Here is a 16,227-nt window from a genome sequence, read left to right as displayed (position 1 = left end):
AAAAAAATATTTAGTGACTTTTGCGTTACCTGTTTTACAAATTCAATTTTTTCAGTGGGATATTTTTCAAGACATACATTCTTTTTAAGAACTTTACAGATATGATTTATAAGAACATGTACAGATTTCAGCATCTACCTTCCCCTAAACAGTCTACTGAATTTAAAGCCTGATTTTTTTTTTCCTTGCCACTGTTTGAAATAGCATAATTCTCTAAATTTTTTGTTACAAGATCTTTCAGTCTCTTGCATCCCAGTTATTCTCTGCTTATTCCTGTCCTCTGAGTTCTGGGTTTTGGTTTAATGCTTTATGTCCCAGTTGGTAAGCCATACTTCCTTATGAAGATATGCCAGTATTGGGCTCAAACTGCACAGCAAAGCTCAAGCTACTAAATACCACAGAAGTGCTGCTGTGGCTTTATAATAAGTAGTATTAAAATAAAAACATAGAAAGAACTCATTAGGTTTCTGTGTACCCAGGCCATCATGAGCCTACTAGGACAGAAGCAGAATACTGGAAGAAAAAAGTAGTTAAATTCTGTTCTGCTTTCCACTTCACAAAAGGTTTATCTCTTTAAAAAGATCCCAAAACACAGCTCTGCCATCTTCAGAGGGGTAGACTTACTCTGAGTAGTGATACTTTAATCTTGATGAGAAAACAATACATTTCCCAACATCCCCTTGAGACATTAGTATATGCCATCTTTGATAATACTGAGATATCATAATACAATATAGAATTCTGGTAGACCACTATGCACCAATTTTTTATCTTCCACTCCCTTCTTGCAAGCAAACATTTTATTATTACCATAACAGCAGCAAACTAAAGATCAACTACTATTTTTTCCTCTGTTCCTCTCCTTTAGCTACATTTATGAACATTCTACTCAGTTGCAGTAAAACAAATCACTTCAAAAATAGCTATGGAGTATGGTATAAATAATTTAGTGCATAGCTATATATAAATATTTCATAGATACATATATATATGTATATGAATGTAAAATCAAAACTGGAGTCATGCTAATATGTATGTCATTCTTATGAAAAAAAGTATATGCTTATAAAGGAGGAGCAAGTATATATTAGCTGACAGTTCTTGATTTCCCTGTTTCTGGGGTTTGTGAGCCATGCTGTATGTATAAGAATCCTAATTTATCCACAAGCAAAGTCTTATTCATGTATGAATCTACCTGTGAAACAAACTCTTTTGTACTGAAGATGCTGTTTCAGCTTCAATCCTACATTATCATCTATTCAAGCAGGGGTTTGAATTGAGGCAAGACACTCTTCAAGTGACTGAGCTTCTAGATTGTCAGATATCAAAACTGTAATGTCATTTCATACAGCAAGGCTTGGAATAAACCACTATTTTACATAAAAAACCCCAAACCTAGTCTTGAGGAATACACAGCCCAAACAAGTTTGAGTATTTGGGTAAAATAACTTATTCTGGAGATACATTTCAATTTGCCTTTATAGCAAATGTGAATTTTTGATTAGTGAAATGACATGGAAGATAGTGGTGTATTGCAAAGTTGGTTGAAAGCCAATAAAAACTGAATCTCTCTGATCTTGCCAAAAGGAAAATGACTAGGGAAATCACTTGAGTTTGTCATATAATTTAAGTGATTCACATAAAATATGTTAACATTCACAGTTATAAGTAAAAAAATGGCCAATGTTTCTAGATTCAGGGTGACCATAGAAATCTATTTCAAGTCTTTGGTCTCTTCAAAATCAAGTCTGACTTCAGTTCCAATGCTGGCTTATCCAAATTCTCCCCTTAAGAGCCTGTTTTCCCACTAACTAGCCTGGAGCACTCTACAAGTTCTTGACACTCTGGAGAAACTCTGTACACAGGTGCTCCTTTTTTCCATGCTGGTCTTGTCTACGCCTCTGAAGACTTAGACTGATACAAGAGATCTTGCAGAAGAAACCCTTGTTTAACTCATTCCAGTCATAAGTCATACTACAAATGCACTTGAAAATGAATTCAGTTTTTCCATTAGTTACCTGAAACATCTCCACTTCATAGACACGGTCCAACCTCAAAAGCATATGAACACAAAGAGCTAGCAGTCATACAGATCAACTCACACATGCAAGTAAGGCAATGTCCATACCTACGTGTTTGCAGCATCTGCTGCTTTCATTCAGAGGAACATACCACTAGAATAACCTAATAATGGTCATAAAAAGGAGGGGAGAGGAAAATATAATCTCCATGTTGTAATCTATACCTACTTTGTGAATTTACTTTTACTTCCAAGTATTTTGTTTAAAAACTGAAACAATAGAGGTAAAATATTACATCAATCAGACAGTTTAGTTCAAGAATAATATATTTTTCTGGAAGAGCATAAAAATATTGTACTGACCAAAACAATTTTGTATAGCCATTAATTAAAGAGGTGATGAAAAGAAAAAGACAGAATGTATCTGAATAATACTGCTCCTTGTCACAGTTCAGCCATTTTAATGGAAATTCTCTAAAACATTCAGTTCAAAGCAGGTGCCAGAAATGGAAAATTTCAACATAAACAGTTAACATTTGGAAAAATTATAAGCACTTGGGAGTAATGTCTTTTGGTGAAAATCTGAATGGAGCTTTAGCTAAAGACTGTGCTACCAGCTCCACCTTAAAGATTTTGTTCATGCCTCCAACAAAACTGGGAAAGGACTGTGCAACAAATCTTTTGATTGTGAATGAAGTTAAAATTAACTTCTTCAAAACGGAACATACTTATGGACATATAACAAAAAATAATTTGATGTACTGGCTCAGATGTAACTGTTGCACAAAGTAAAATCGACTTCTCTCAGTATTTTAAATAAAATAATTTTGGAGAATGGTAGAAGGATCACTAAAAAACTTGGCTTACTGCTGAAACTACACAAGTTTTACAGATGGAAAGCAGGGAACACACCAAATCTACTGGTAAGGGTCTCCATAGAACTTTATTGCCCTGCAGGAAAGAAAAGAATTTTAGGAATCTTTATAATCCTGCTTGGCCTGTAAAAACAGAAACAAAGAGAGGTCAAAGGATCTCAATGGATGGTTAGACTGCAAAGCATGTGCACAGTGAAATACTTTGACACTCGTTTCAGAAAGGCAAGCACTGTTGGAGTGACTTTGGACAACAGACAGTAACAAGACTACTAAAGCCTATTCATGTCAGTAAGAGTATTATAAATGATTATGAATTTTATTATAAAAGTATTATAAATACTATTTCACATCACAGGAAGTCACAATGCACCTGCACATTAACACAATCCAAGCATGAAACTTCCAACACTCAGGCCTTAGAACAATGACAATAGCTTTCTTGACTATTTTTCTAATCAGAGTCCAAAGCATTCAATTTCAAGAAAGAAAGTCCAAATGTTTGAAATATAAATTTTTACAATTTGAAGCTATCTATCAGAGGGAAGAATCTGAGCAACCCCTAGTGGTAGCAGAAAAATACATTCCAGAAAAAAAAGCAAAATTTTTTACAGGACCAAAGCATTTTCAAAAATACATTCATTTCTAAACACAAATTCCTATATTATATGCAGTGTCCAAAGCTGATGATAACATTTAGAAAAAACTATAAGTAAAAAATCATTCATAACTCACGTTTTTCCCTATAATTCAATTAGAATGTGATAATTGTGTTTGATAAAATACACTCAAATATAGTTGTCTTACAATATATTAAGAAAAATATTTTAATATATTTTTCTCAAAAAGATTGCATTTTTTTTCCCCTAATTCTAAGATGTTCTAATGTAGCTACTGTCAAATTCAGCATCTTCATTTATGGAGGGATTTGCAAACATTTTACCCATGAAACAAAAAATGTGTTATTAAAAAAAAAAAAAACAAAACCTTAGATCTATTTGTATTTTCTTTGAAAGTGGTTATCTAAAATTCAGTTTTATCAGCTGCCTTCTACAAGTTGCCAGTAGTTCTTTCTTCTGCTATGTTTGGAAATAAGAGTGAACACTAATCAACAACTTTGCCAGTACAAACTGTACTTTCTGTCTTCTCAACCTTTTTGAAGTTTACTCCAGTTGAGATTTTCTGTGTTAGCCATCAGCTGCTCAAGATTCTCATGAATAATAATGAGAATGAAGTAGGTACAGAGACAGAGATTAATGTGACTGAAAACATCTATATCAAAGAACTCAAAATATATCTGAACTGTATACAGTCTTTCACAAATGATTCATACATATGTATTAAAAAGAAGAACCCTTGCTCTATTGCCACAAATGATCCCATGCTGCTAGACATCACCAATATAAAGGTATGGTGCTTTGTAGAGTCAAGGTCATTTCAGACTCCATAAGTCCAGGTACCAGTAGATAATATTATAGAAGTAAAAGAATGAGCCCAAAATTATGTCCTCTTGTTTCCAAAAAATGCAACATTGAAGACAATATTTCCAAAATAAAAGACAACACTGACAGACCTAAAATCACAATTAAAGTGCAGATAGAAGAAATCACTTTGGAGCTCAGTTCTTCTTTATTTTCATTGTGTTTCTACAGTGACTTTTGAAACTGATTTTGAGACAAAAAAATAGTTTAGGCAGAAAGTTAATGGGCTTGTTACTGGAACACATTCATCTCTTCCAAAGATGACAAAAAGGGATCTCAAGAGACCTGAAGTCAATCCCTAAGAAATCAACATACATTGGGAAAAAAAAACAAGAAACAAAAAAACTCCCAACATTTGACCTACCATAATGATACTGCTACAGCATTTTGTGTTGAGCTGTAGCAATCAGCAAAGCAGGAACTTAAGTGGAAGTTGCAAGCTGCCAATTTAAGTTTGGAGCTGTCACAAGACTACTGTGATAGACTAATGGCTGGCTACTTCCGAGCCAAGAAGTCTGACATACAAATCTAACATTCACAGAAAGAAAGCCAACATGACAGATACCTTTGAAGAATTTATGAAAATATTCTTACAAACATTTTTAAAGATTTCTTACTGAAAAATATGTATAATTTTACTATAAATAATCTATTGGTAAGGTACAGTATAGTGTGCCCTCAGGTGTTGTTGACCTGGTAAAGAGTGCTTAACAGACCTTTCGTTTTTATCACATCCAAGAAACTTTCTATTGCATTTAAGAAGCATCATGTAATGAATCACATGGAAATATCATACCTCCAAGTTGCTGAGATTCTGTTTTTCAAGGAGTTGTTGCATTTCTTTCAGATTTTTCTGGAAGAGAAGTCGACTAGTATCCATGTTTGTTCTACTGCTCTCTTGTATTGTTTTATCCCAGCCAGTCATTGTTGAAATCTGCTTCTGATGGGAGGAACCATTTCTAGATGCTGATGAGGATGAAGTGTCATCTGTGATTCTTGATGCAAGTAAATAACTTATTACATTGGCTTATTTCTATGTGTCAACTGTACAGATTTAAACATGTTCCTTTCCAAAAGTATACATTATCAATAAGTGCCTTGCAAGTGAAGGACAGCTATACTGTATGTAACTACAGATGGTGCTGTTAGTACTATCTAAAACTGTCCAACACGTTCCATTTTAAACCTTCTCTTCTGTTATTTATAAATAGTCAGACTTTTCTGATTGGGTTGTTGGGTGACTGCCTCAGGATGAATTAATCTGGAAAATGTCAGCCAACAGTTCAGTCATTTACAGAAGTGGAACACAGAGGTGGTTTGTTTTTTTTTTTTTTTAATAAAAACAAAACAACCAAGAAAAATGGCCTTTATTTTTCCATAAGGTTGGCTTACATAGAGGATAACTATATACTCATGCTGTCAGATATTCCCTTACTTCAAATAGCAAGAAGGCTTTGTAGTATCTAGGGAGCCCAACCCTACTGATGTTGTGTAATAGCAGTAATGTGGTGCTTTAAAGAATGTGTATTTGCTGCCTGAAAAAAAAAAATCTTTGATCAGCTAGTGTATCTGGGTACCATGGTCAGGGTGATCCCAAATTAAGATAGAGGAAACCACAGGTTTCTACAGGATGAGAATTAGCAAGAACCATGGGGCTAGTTGACACCCAGGCCAAGAAGTATGTGAAGCCAAATGACAAGGAAAATGTGCAATAAGACACTAGGAAGGCAGGGAGTGTGAACAAGATGTGTTCAAGAATAGAAAGCAGATAGTACTGGAACAAGGCTGGGTAAGATCAATAGGGATAGGAACCAAGCTTTGGAAAACAAGAAGCAAGAACTAGGTAGATAACAAGGATGACAAAAACAAGGTACAAGTAGCTTTAAAGGTAGGCCTTAAAAAATAGTAAAAATAACCCACACACCAAAACCACCAGCTCATAGGTAGACCAAGCTTTAGCCTTCTGGAACTGTAACTGTTACCAGGTTGCCAGCTATGCCTGACTGCCTAGGTGGAACAGTTTAGCAAAAGACACTGATGCTGTCTTTTGGTTCCAGTCTGGTTCAAGGGTCCTAAATGCCCTTGAGCTGGCATACCCAAAGTGGCACTTACAGAAATCTCTCACCAGATCCATGCTTTGAGTTCTCACATCTTTTCAGTAGAGCCATAACCCTTATGATTGTTGAGAAAACCAAGCTTACGTCTCGCTGTTTTAGGATCATTTGTTGTACTCCACAATGATTACAAATGGTGGTAGAAGGAGAACGAATTATCAGTATAAACTTTCGGTGAAGTTATTTGTAAAATGGGTATACCTTCACCAAAAAGGGGAGATCCAGCTTTTATTCTACCACCTTGATCAGTTCCATTATTTGAAATGATACTTTGTCTCAACAATCACTGGATTTTGAGCAATAAACCAAACCTTACTGTCCATTCAATATTCAGATGCTGTTCAACATTCCCAGGATGCATTTCTCTTATATAGTTCCTTAGCAGCATCAACATGATCCCTTAAATATTACTAAATTGGGTGAAGGTGTTAAATTTGTGGCAAAAGTGAACTTCTAGTCTATATGCAACCAAATATCAAATATCAAAATCATACTTCCACATATTTCCCACTTCCTTTTTTTTTTTTTTTTAATCATAATCTTGTTTGACAAAATAATCTACTATGCACATTTTACCCATTCTCATTTTCAGTGAAGGTGATGGTGAAGATGATGGTTCCTCTCATATATGGGCAATACGCAGTGTAAGAATTTATAAGAAGATATGACTATTTCATGCCACACAAGCCTATCTTCCTTAACAGCTGGCACCCCTATTGAGCAAATTTGAACAGTGTAGGCACACACTATGTACACAGACCTCATCCTCCACTACTGCCTATCAAGCAGAGATGCATTACTAGGAAACATGTATTGTTCCTAGATGGAGATGGCTACTATATGTCTAATATATGTACAGAAATTCAGTAACCCCTTTTCTTCATTTCTCTCCATTTCTTCAGTTTTAAGTTTCCACAGTTCCTTCTTCTGAGCCTTCATTTGTTTCATCTTCTGCCTGTATCTAAAACTATACTTCCTGTTAAAATCAGTCCCTTTTTAATACATGTGTCAAATGGGTAAATGGTCTAATGAGACCTTTTTCTGTATTTAATGCAATACTTACAATTTTAGGACAATGGAAAACAGAAACTTTCATCCCATCAAGATTACTGTTATTTTTCAGAAGATTTTATACAATGCTCCAAAAAGGTTGGCTTAATTGCACTGACCTAAGCAGACATATATATTTGGCAGAGTCTAAAAAGGAATTTATTATTTCCGATGAGATGGCTAATAGCAAAAAAGGGAGAACAACTTCTCATATTTATTTATAGAACTCAGAAAACTGCATTAGAAATTATTTTGAATGGGAGATATCCTCCCTATCCAAAAACTTTGTTCACCTATCCATTTTTAAAGACTTTGTTATTGTGGACCAGACTGATAAATAAGTGGCCCTCAAAAAATCTGTTGTTTTTTTCTTTCTTTTGGAGGGGGGGGAGCAGAATTTTCTTGATATCTATGTGTTTAGACCATTTATATTTATAAAAGTTTCTACATTCCAACTTTTTTCAGAGAACAGTTTTGATTTTTCATAATTAAGTTTCTATCCCAAGATTATACCTAATAAAACACAACTGTTTTTAAACACAAAGAGGGAAATGTATCTTGTTCAATGAGCAGCACACCATTTACACACTTAATGTGCACACATCCCAATGCCTCTTGGCTAATGAGTTGACCAAAATCTTTGTTTCAGCATTCAGCAACTAAATCTTACTAGAAGCAGAGTAGCTCTACTGCAAGCACAGAATACAGTCTCTCACTCGTTAGCTGTTTCAGGATTTTTTTGCCTTTCTCCAAGAAGAGGTAATATGTCTCCTTTGCTTAATTTCATTTTTAACAACTTTTTAAACATAGACATTATGAATTCTAGAACCTGATAAAATTCACCTATATCCACTTGGGTCTGCAGTCATATTTATCTTGAATACTTAATACAGTATTCATTTCTTCCTATAAAAGGGGACTGTCAGTGAATTCTATGCATTCTATTTCTGAGGGAGGCTAAATTCTAAAGATACCAGATTTTTGGTTTGAGTGTTTATAAAAGTGTAAGAAGAGATAGAAATACAGAGAGGGATCTACTACCTCATCTGAATTACTTATTAGCTGTCCCCAAATTTCCAATTAAATGGATTATAAGACATTTTTAAAGCTTTACAGCTCAGAACTGGTGAGTTTTGAAGAACTTTCACTTTTGAGAACCTTATCAAAATGCTTTCATGTATCAAAGATTATTTTGCTGTACTGATTTGCAAGAAATTTATTTGTTCTCAGAGAATTTTGACCAATTTTTGGAACCTAGTCTGAAATGCCACTTTTATGACCCACACAAACTATGGCTCCCAGACCAAAACTAGAAAGAGCAACCCTGCACTGACATATTCTGTAGCAGACCAGAAGAATCTATGTTGCAGAGCACATGTTCAATTTGAATATCAGTGCTTAGTAAGGGATTGTGTGAGATGCAGAGAAAAATGCATAGAGTATTTTCTGTTACAAGGAAAGAAGACAAATTTTTAGCATTAGAATAAGCAAAGCTTTATTTCATATTAATTTGTATATCTTGCTCCTATACACAAGCCTGTACTGCGATAACTTCATTCTTTTTGCCTCATTACCATACCCCCAATATTCTCTACATCCTCCTTTACCCACCCAACACGGCTCCTATCCAAGTCTCCTAGTCACCAGCTGGAGAAAAGGCAGCAAATTCTGTGGCAGGTTCCAAGATACCTGTCTGCTGTCTTATCTGTACTAACTGGCTTATGACCTGCCAATAGGTCAATATGGACAAAACTTTTAAATCTGTTTCATGCTGGGGTCACTTGTTTGAATAATTTCTTCCTTGCCCAATTGCCAATTTTAAACGTGTAGAAATATAATTATCTTTGAGATTCTTAGCTCTCTCTCAAATTTAGTTACTGGGGGAACACAAACTGTAAAAGAATATGAATATATAAATTTAATTTCCTTAGGGAATCAGGTTATAAAAATGAAAATCAGGAAAAGAACACACTATCATTATTACAGGATAGTGAATTTTTAAAATTATACAAATATAATATGAAGTGACAGCAATGTTATACTGTAAGAGATGGAAAGTGGTTTGAAGAGGTCCTGAAAGAAAAATGTGAGCCCCTGAGGCACAAGGAGCAGTCAGAAGAAAGATGAAAAATGAAACAAATTAAAATGTCATGGGGAAAAGGCACTCAACTGCTGTCCTTAATCAAACCTATGAGTGAAATGAGATAAACGATCAGGAGCCCCGAGACAGGGTTCAGAAACATCTACACTTTTTTGCCATAATTTATATGTATATTTAGCAGGTAGATTTTTTTGTTTGTTTGTTTTTATTGATGCAATCCTCCTCTATTATGTCAATCCAGTGTAATAGCTGCAGAACTATACACATGTTGACCAGCAGATAGCATGAGTATTTAGCTCTAAGAGGTATGAAAAAATTGCTCAATTGCCTAGCTTATCATCTGCAAACATGTATTAATCAGCAGTAGATATGTAATCAAGCTGAATATTAACATCACAATGAAGAACACACTGAAGCTCAAAAATAGGGAGACCCCTTTTAGACAGAATTTATCTCTATTCTGAACATCTGCACAATTTACAGCATGCAGAAAATAATTAGTATAATAATAGCAATAGCAAAAGCAGCAACAACAAAAATAGAATCTTGACCTGAAACATTAAAGAAATCAGAGATTAGAAAGAGGCCAATCAGGAAGGAGATCAAATAAAGCAGACAGATATAAACTATGCATGAAGAAACATTCTGTGATAAGTAGGTACCTTAGAAAAAGTGCTTGGGTAGAGTGAAAAGCATTAAATTCAAACTGTATGTGATATAAAATTAAATTGCAGGTGAAATTGTTATCAGGGTGCTCAGGATACATATAGATGATGAGAAATTTAAAGGAATGACAGCTGGAAAGAAGATAAGATCGTGGGATGAATATACAAGCTAAACTATCCTTGAATGTCAAAAAGAAAAAATCTGGATAAGAATAAGAAATCATCTAGACATAATATTTTATAATTCATAGAACAGCAGATGGTTTGATAACCATGGCAATCTGAGCCTGGATATAACGGAATGGGGACCAGGTTTGCCCCAACTGTTCCCAGAATTCCGCTGAAGAGAATAGGTTTATGTCATCTCTGCTGCTTTACCAAATGGACACAAACAACTGAAGGATGTTTCATAATACTTCATTGGAACAGTTCACAGAAATGCTTTCTTTGCCACAAGAGAAATGGCCTACAATTTCTTAAAGAGTAATTGTCTGTTGGTTATTGAATACCCTAAGCAATTTACTTCCCTTAATCATCAAACAAAAATGTTTACCTGAAGCTGTTTTTTTTTCTGCTGGGCAAGCATAGTCCTGGTGTTGAAACTGATCCTTTAATTTGTTCAAAAGCTTCTTCTAACTGAAAAGCTGCTTTTGTCTGGACTAGAGGGATTAGAGTAAAAAACACAATGGAAAAAAATATTTTAAAAATTGGAATATTTTACCATAAATTGTTTGGTTAAATTTCTGAAGTTTGGAAGCCTAAATCCAGGCTGTTACAACAAACTGAGTGGATTAGCATCATTAGACATGCTGGAGCATCTCTAGTTCCCCTGAAACAAAACCCCAGTCTATTTAAGTGTTTATAGTAACATATGTACCCAACAGTTTTGCTATTTGTTTTTAGAATGCACTGTTCAAAAGTAGGAGGTTAAAAAATCCAGGACTAACTTTACTTTTACATCATGATTATTCTGCTCCTGCATTAAACCAAAGTTATAGCTTGCAGATATTTTACAGAGGCCAAATTGTAACTTAATAATTGAATCAGTGGAGAAAGAAAGAGTCCAGACAGGCACAAGGTGTTGCCTCTTTCAAGTAAGTAAAAACAGGGTAGAAAGTGGCAGAGGCAGAATAGCTATAAATGAAAACCAAGAAAAAAAAATGTGATTCATTATATTGCTACACAGTCTCGGCTGTCAGCAGAGCTATGAAGAAGCCCTAAACCAGTACTGTTCTATTTTGTTATTTTAATCTGACATTTGATCTTGAAGTCAGAGACATTACCTCACAGTTGGCGCAATTGCAGTTGGGAGAGTAAATCTGTTAAAGAATACCTAAGTAATATACCATATCTTAAGAGTTTCAACACTGGAAAGTTGACTGGAAATCAGACTTGGCTGATGCTGTTAAAACCTCCTGCCAATCTGCACTGATTCCAAGAAAGCAGGAACTGAGTTGAAGTGATCATTACTTCCCAGCAGCGAGAGAACAGCTTAAAAAGCTAATTCAGCAAAAGTTACGTAATACATTAGTATATTATAGGACTGCTTTTGCTTAAGGATAAACAAAATGCACATTCTTGACTATTTCATATTCAGGGGTCTAAAGAGCAGATCATTATCTGCAGTGGCCATGTAACATCTCACACCCAGCTGTGAAAGCAGAGGATTGTAAGCAATAAGCACACTGCAGTGAAAAAAGTGGGGAAAACCCAGGAAGCCATAATATCCCAAGGAGGTGATGTACTTACTGTGACAGGAATATAATGAAATATCCCACAGTACAATTTTTAGAAAAAAAAAAAATGGGGGATTTTTAATGCCTTCTACTCAATTTTGTCATATTTATCAGACCTGAGCTTCTTGTCAGTTAAGTGTTGCTTATATGAATTCAATTGATTTGAGTAAAGTTCATTGTTCTGTTTGCCCCAATTATATTCTATTAATAGAAAAACACTTGTATTGTGAATAATGGTTAAATTTTAATTTACAAACCTATTTGCTTGTGGTGAGAAAAAGGCAGATGAGCACGCTGGAACTTATCAGTTGCTTCCTGAAGTTTAATTTTCCTCTGCTGCAGAACTTGTTCTCTAAATCTTTGTTCTTTGTCTTCTTCTTGCTTCCGTCTTTCTTCAAAGACTCTGTATTTAAGAAGCAAAAGTAGACCATCCCTATATTTTCTAATTACATTTACCAAAATATTAGTAACTTACTGGCTTATCAGTTTGCAATTTCAGTACAAAAGCTTGATTGTCCATAAATCAAATGCTATAAACTTCAGCGCAGTTGGATTTTTATGGTATGTCTGAATATAAATGGGACAGTGGGTGGTGAAGAAGAGACACACTATAATATTTTTATTTTTTAGCCTCAACCAGAGATTTGATTCTTTCTTATACATGAATTAACATGCAGACTCAACCAGTTCTTGTCACCAATGTGACTTTCACCACAGTCTTTACATTATCATGTAAATGTATCACCATGGGCAGATCCATAGGAAGGTGAACTGCAAATGCTTTGTGTGTGTGCCTTTCATGAGCTGTCGGGGAAATTGTTATAGTTTTAAAGTTGTTATTCAGAAATAACACAAAGGAACAACAGCTTTTTCCTATAAATACATCAGAATTAGTATAAATTTCTAGTTGTCGAGCAGCTTCCTGAAAGATTGGTAGCACAAAATGGGATAAAAATGTAATGTGAAACTATAATTGACAGAATCAGTTATTAATATCAAATACGTTAAATGTGTCCTTCTACCAGTCGGAGAGCAAAGCAGGCTCTAATCAAAAAAAAACATCACCACAAAGCTTTCTTTTGGTAGGCACAAGTGTGATCACAGTATGTGGAATTTTTATTCCTGCTGACAAAATCATCAACTTCCACTGGCAAACTTAAACTAGCTCCCTGAGTGAAATATACCCAGTAAATTTATTGGCACTGTGCCTATGTAGGCAAGTCATATTTAACTAATGATTTTAAACTAAAAGAGGGTAGATTTAGACTAGACATACGGATGAAATTTTTTATGAGGGTGGTGAAACACTGGAACAGGTTGCTGAGAGAGGTGGTAGATGTCCCATCCCTGGACTGTAAAAGTAATACTCTTCAAGTCAAACTTCCAAAGCTTGCCATGCAAGGATCAGTACAACTGGGAGCTTCCCAACTTTAAAGTTCTCTGTGTTAGAAATGTGATTTGACAGGTCAGTAGTACACTAAGTAGGGTCCCATTCCTAGCGAGCATCAGTGGAAAGAAAGGTAGTAATGTTTAGCCATATGTTCTTTGTTTCTCTCATCACAGTAAGATACCTTCCCATAACTTTAATCACTTGCAGTTGCTTCATAGGTCTTATTTAATGGAGCAAAGCTGCTTCTTAACAGAACTACTCCTTAACTCAAGCTATTTGAATTATTCTTGTCTTTGCTTTCCAGGGAAAAAGTTCAACTTAACCCTCCCTATTATCCCTTCAAAGTGCTGACTGATCACCTGTGAAAGCAAACAGAAAAATAATTTTAAATAGGTACTTTTTATTTTAGAAAATCTAAAGGCTGTAATTGCACAATAGTGAAAAATAGGAAAACTGCCAAGTAATTCCCAAGTACACACTTTCACAGGAATATCCACTTCAATCCACTTGGAAGCCAAAGCATAGCAGAGAGAGACATAAGGAACTTTCACTATTTTGAAAATTCATATGTGCATGGTTGTCTAAAGATACTGAAATTAATGAGATTTCCCAATTTAATGGACAAATTCTTACATCTCATTAATAGAAACTGAAGACAAAAGAGATACTTTTTTTTAAAAAAAGTGGGAATGCACTGTAAACCGATTCCATGCAGCTATTCAAACCTTAAAGCACAGTGACTATGTACTTGCATTCCTGCCATCAAGTGCACCTTAAAACTCTTCTCTATATAATTAGGGGAAACTGGAAGTTGTGTCACATCTCATCTTCCTTTTTTCAATACTACACCTCCAGTACTACCAATGTTAAGCTCAAGAAAGACAGTGGTGGAGCATATGAAAAGCCAACAGCAAGTAGAAAGACAAAATGTGCAAAAGGATCCACTGCTTTTGCTAATGTATGTAGCACTCTGGGTTAATATTTTCCAAGGTCAGAAATCAGAATGCCAGCGAACAATATAAGCAATTACTGCTTCTACTTTGGAAAAACATTCCTCTCGGAAAGCTGCAGATCTCCCAGCAGTAGTATTCCTTACAATTGTCTTGTATCACAAGAACTGCTGAGACTACATCCTGTAATGTATACAGATGGTAGCTTATGTTTTGTTTTAATAACCTGTTTATTGCAAATGACACTTAGTAGTTAAACTTTCAAAAACCTAGGTGAATTTCTACAATTCAAGCTAACTCTTCTTCTAGATATGAGGTTATAAAATGCTACAGCTTCAAATGAAGGATAAGACAGAAGACTGACTTATGCAGAGAAACAATTAAATTAAAACATGATCCCAACACTGCAAGTTTCATTTGCAAACTTCAGTTTGTCATCAAGTAGAAGTGGCTTCACTTGAGGCATGAGGTGAAGCCAGACAAGCAGTTACCCCAAAAATAGAAAATATCTGCAGAGAACTATATCCACATAAAATGTCTTATTGCAATTTGGTTACCATTTCACAGGAACTCTAATTATTCATACAATCCAGAAGTTAGAACTGAAAAAGTAGAACTAGATTTCATTGTCAACTTTCAGTATTCCTGTATTTCACTCACATTAAAATCTGATACAGAAATCTTCAATATTTTACATCTTTATCCTGACTAAAGAAATCAGAAATCACAACAGAGGAAACAGACTTGCTTATTCTAGTTAGTACTTTAAACACATTCTTCTTGATCCCCTTAATATCTCTAGAAGCTTCTCAATAAGGCCTTTAGTTGAATTGTAGCTGTTAAATTCAGACATGTGGGAAATTCTACAACGTTGCACCTGGAGTAATTCCAGAGTATAACTCCAAAAAGGAAAGAGTAAATTCTGACAGAGTCTTTATTTATTTCTTTTAAAAATGATTTTGAAGTATGACTTAGCTGCACTCTTCCACATTCCTAATAACTGGCATAAAAAAAAAGACTGTTGTTTCATATAGCTGGAAATGGGTAAGTCCAAATGCTGATGCAAGAGGTCTTTTTCACCACAGCTCATCATGATCACTATTTGGTTTGGATTAAGACATGAGGGAGAAAAAGGATCTTATTTTAAATGTAAGGAAATTCATTAAAGATATTCAGTGAACCCTGCACCATTAACTTCTTGATCTCACAGAATGTAAATTGTGATACCCAGGTGCATTATGTAAAATAAATAATTTTACAAATGCACATTGACATCTTACAGAAAAACAGTTAAAGAAAATGTTTGTTCATCCACTCTCCTTAAGCCACCAGCTTAGGTTCATATCACATATGTAACATTGGCAAAAGAGTATAGATTTAAGATGGAGAGTTAGCAAAAGAATTTCCTGACCAGTGTTTTTTTAACCCAGCTTTTCTGTCTACTATAAAGAACACAGTGGTGCAGCAATTTTTGAAACGGCTGCCAAAATGTTTATAGTGAATTTGGAATATGAAACTTAAAATATTTAGCAGTTTCACATATACAGACATTATGTGGAAGTATTTTTATGTTAAAGCCAGTATGACTAGATGGTGGAACTATTTCCTGGCTAATTTTATTAAATTATCTTCACAGTGAAGTGATGGATGCTACATTCCCAGGTGGACTAAATGCCTACTACTGCTTTGGATGAAAATTAAAAAAGGAATGTATACATTGTATATGGAATGCTATGAAATGAACCTTTTGATAGTGAGTTGATATTATTCATCCATCACTACATCACATTTGCAAACTAGTGTACAGTAACATTAAAACTGAGGTAGGACGGTACTTCTATACATAAT

At 34.8% G+C, this 16,227-nt stretch overlaps 1 protein-coding gene across 1 annotated transcript in view; it reads right to left on the bottom strand.

Moving 5' to 3' along the window:
- The window catches only part of CEP126 (centrosomal protein 126), a 40,921-nt gene that overhangs the window by 16,922 nt on the left and 7,772 nt on the right, over positions 1 to 16,227 (bottom strand). Inside the window, exons 3-5 of the mRNA XM_042792729.1 lie at positions 12,297 to 12,442; positions 10,857 to 10,962; positions 5,170 to 5,368 (exon numbers count right to left, since the gene is read on the bottom strand). Coding sequence (XP_042648663.1) covers positions 5,170 to 5,368; positions 10,857 to 10,962; positions 12,297 to 12,442 — 451 coding nt within the window. The remainder of the gene's footprint in view (positions 1 to 5,169; positions 5,369 to 10,856; positions 10,963 to 12,296; positions 12,443 to 16,227) is intronic.

The sequence above is a fragment of the Tyto alba genome, unplaced genomic scaffold (genome assembly GCF_018691265.1).
Source record: "Tyto alba isolate M040663 unplaced genomic scaffold, T.alba_DEE_v4.0 Super-Scaffold_2, whole genome shotgun sequence".
In the NCBI taxonomy this organism is placed as follows: domain Eukaryota; kingdom Metazoa; phylum Chordata; class Aves; order Strigiformes; family Tytonidae; genus Tyto; species Tyto alba.
This window is presented reverse-complemented; position numbering and strand designations above follow the sequence as displayed.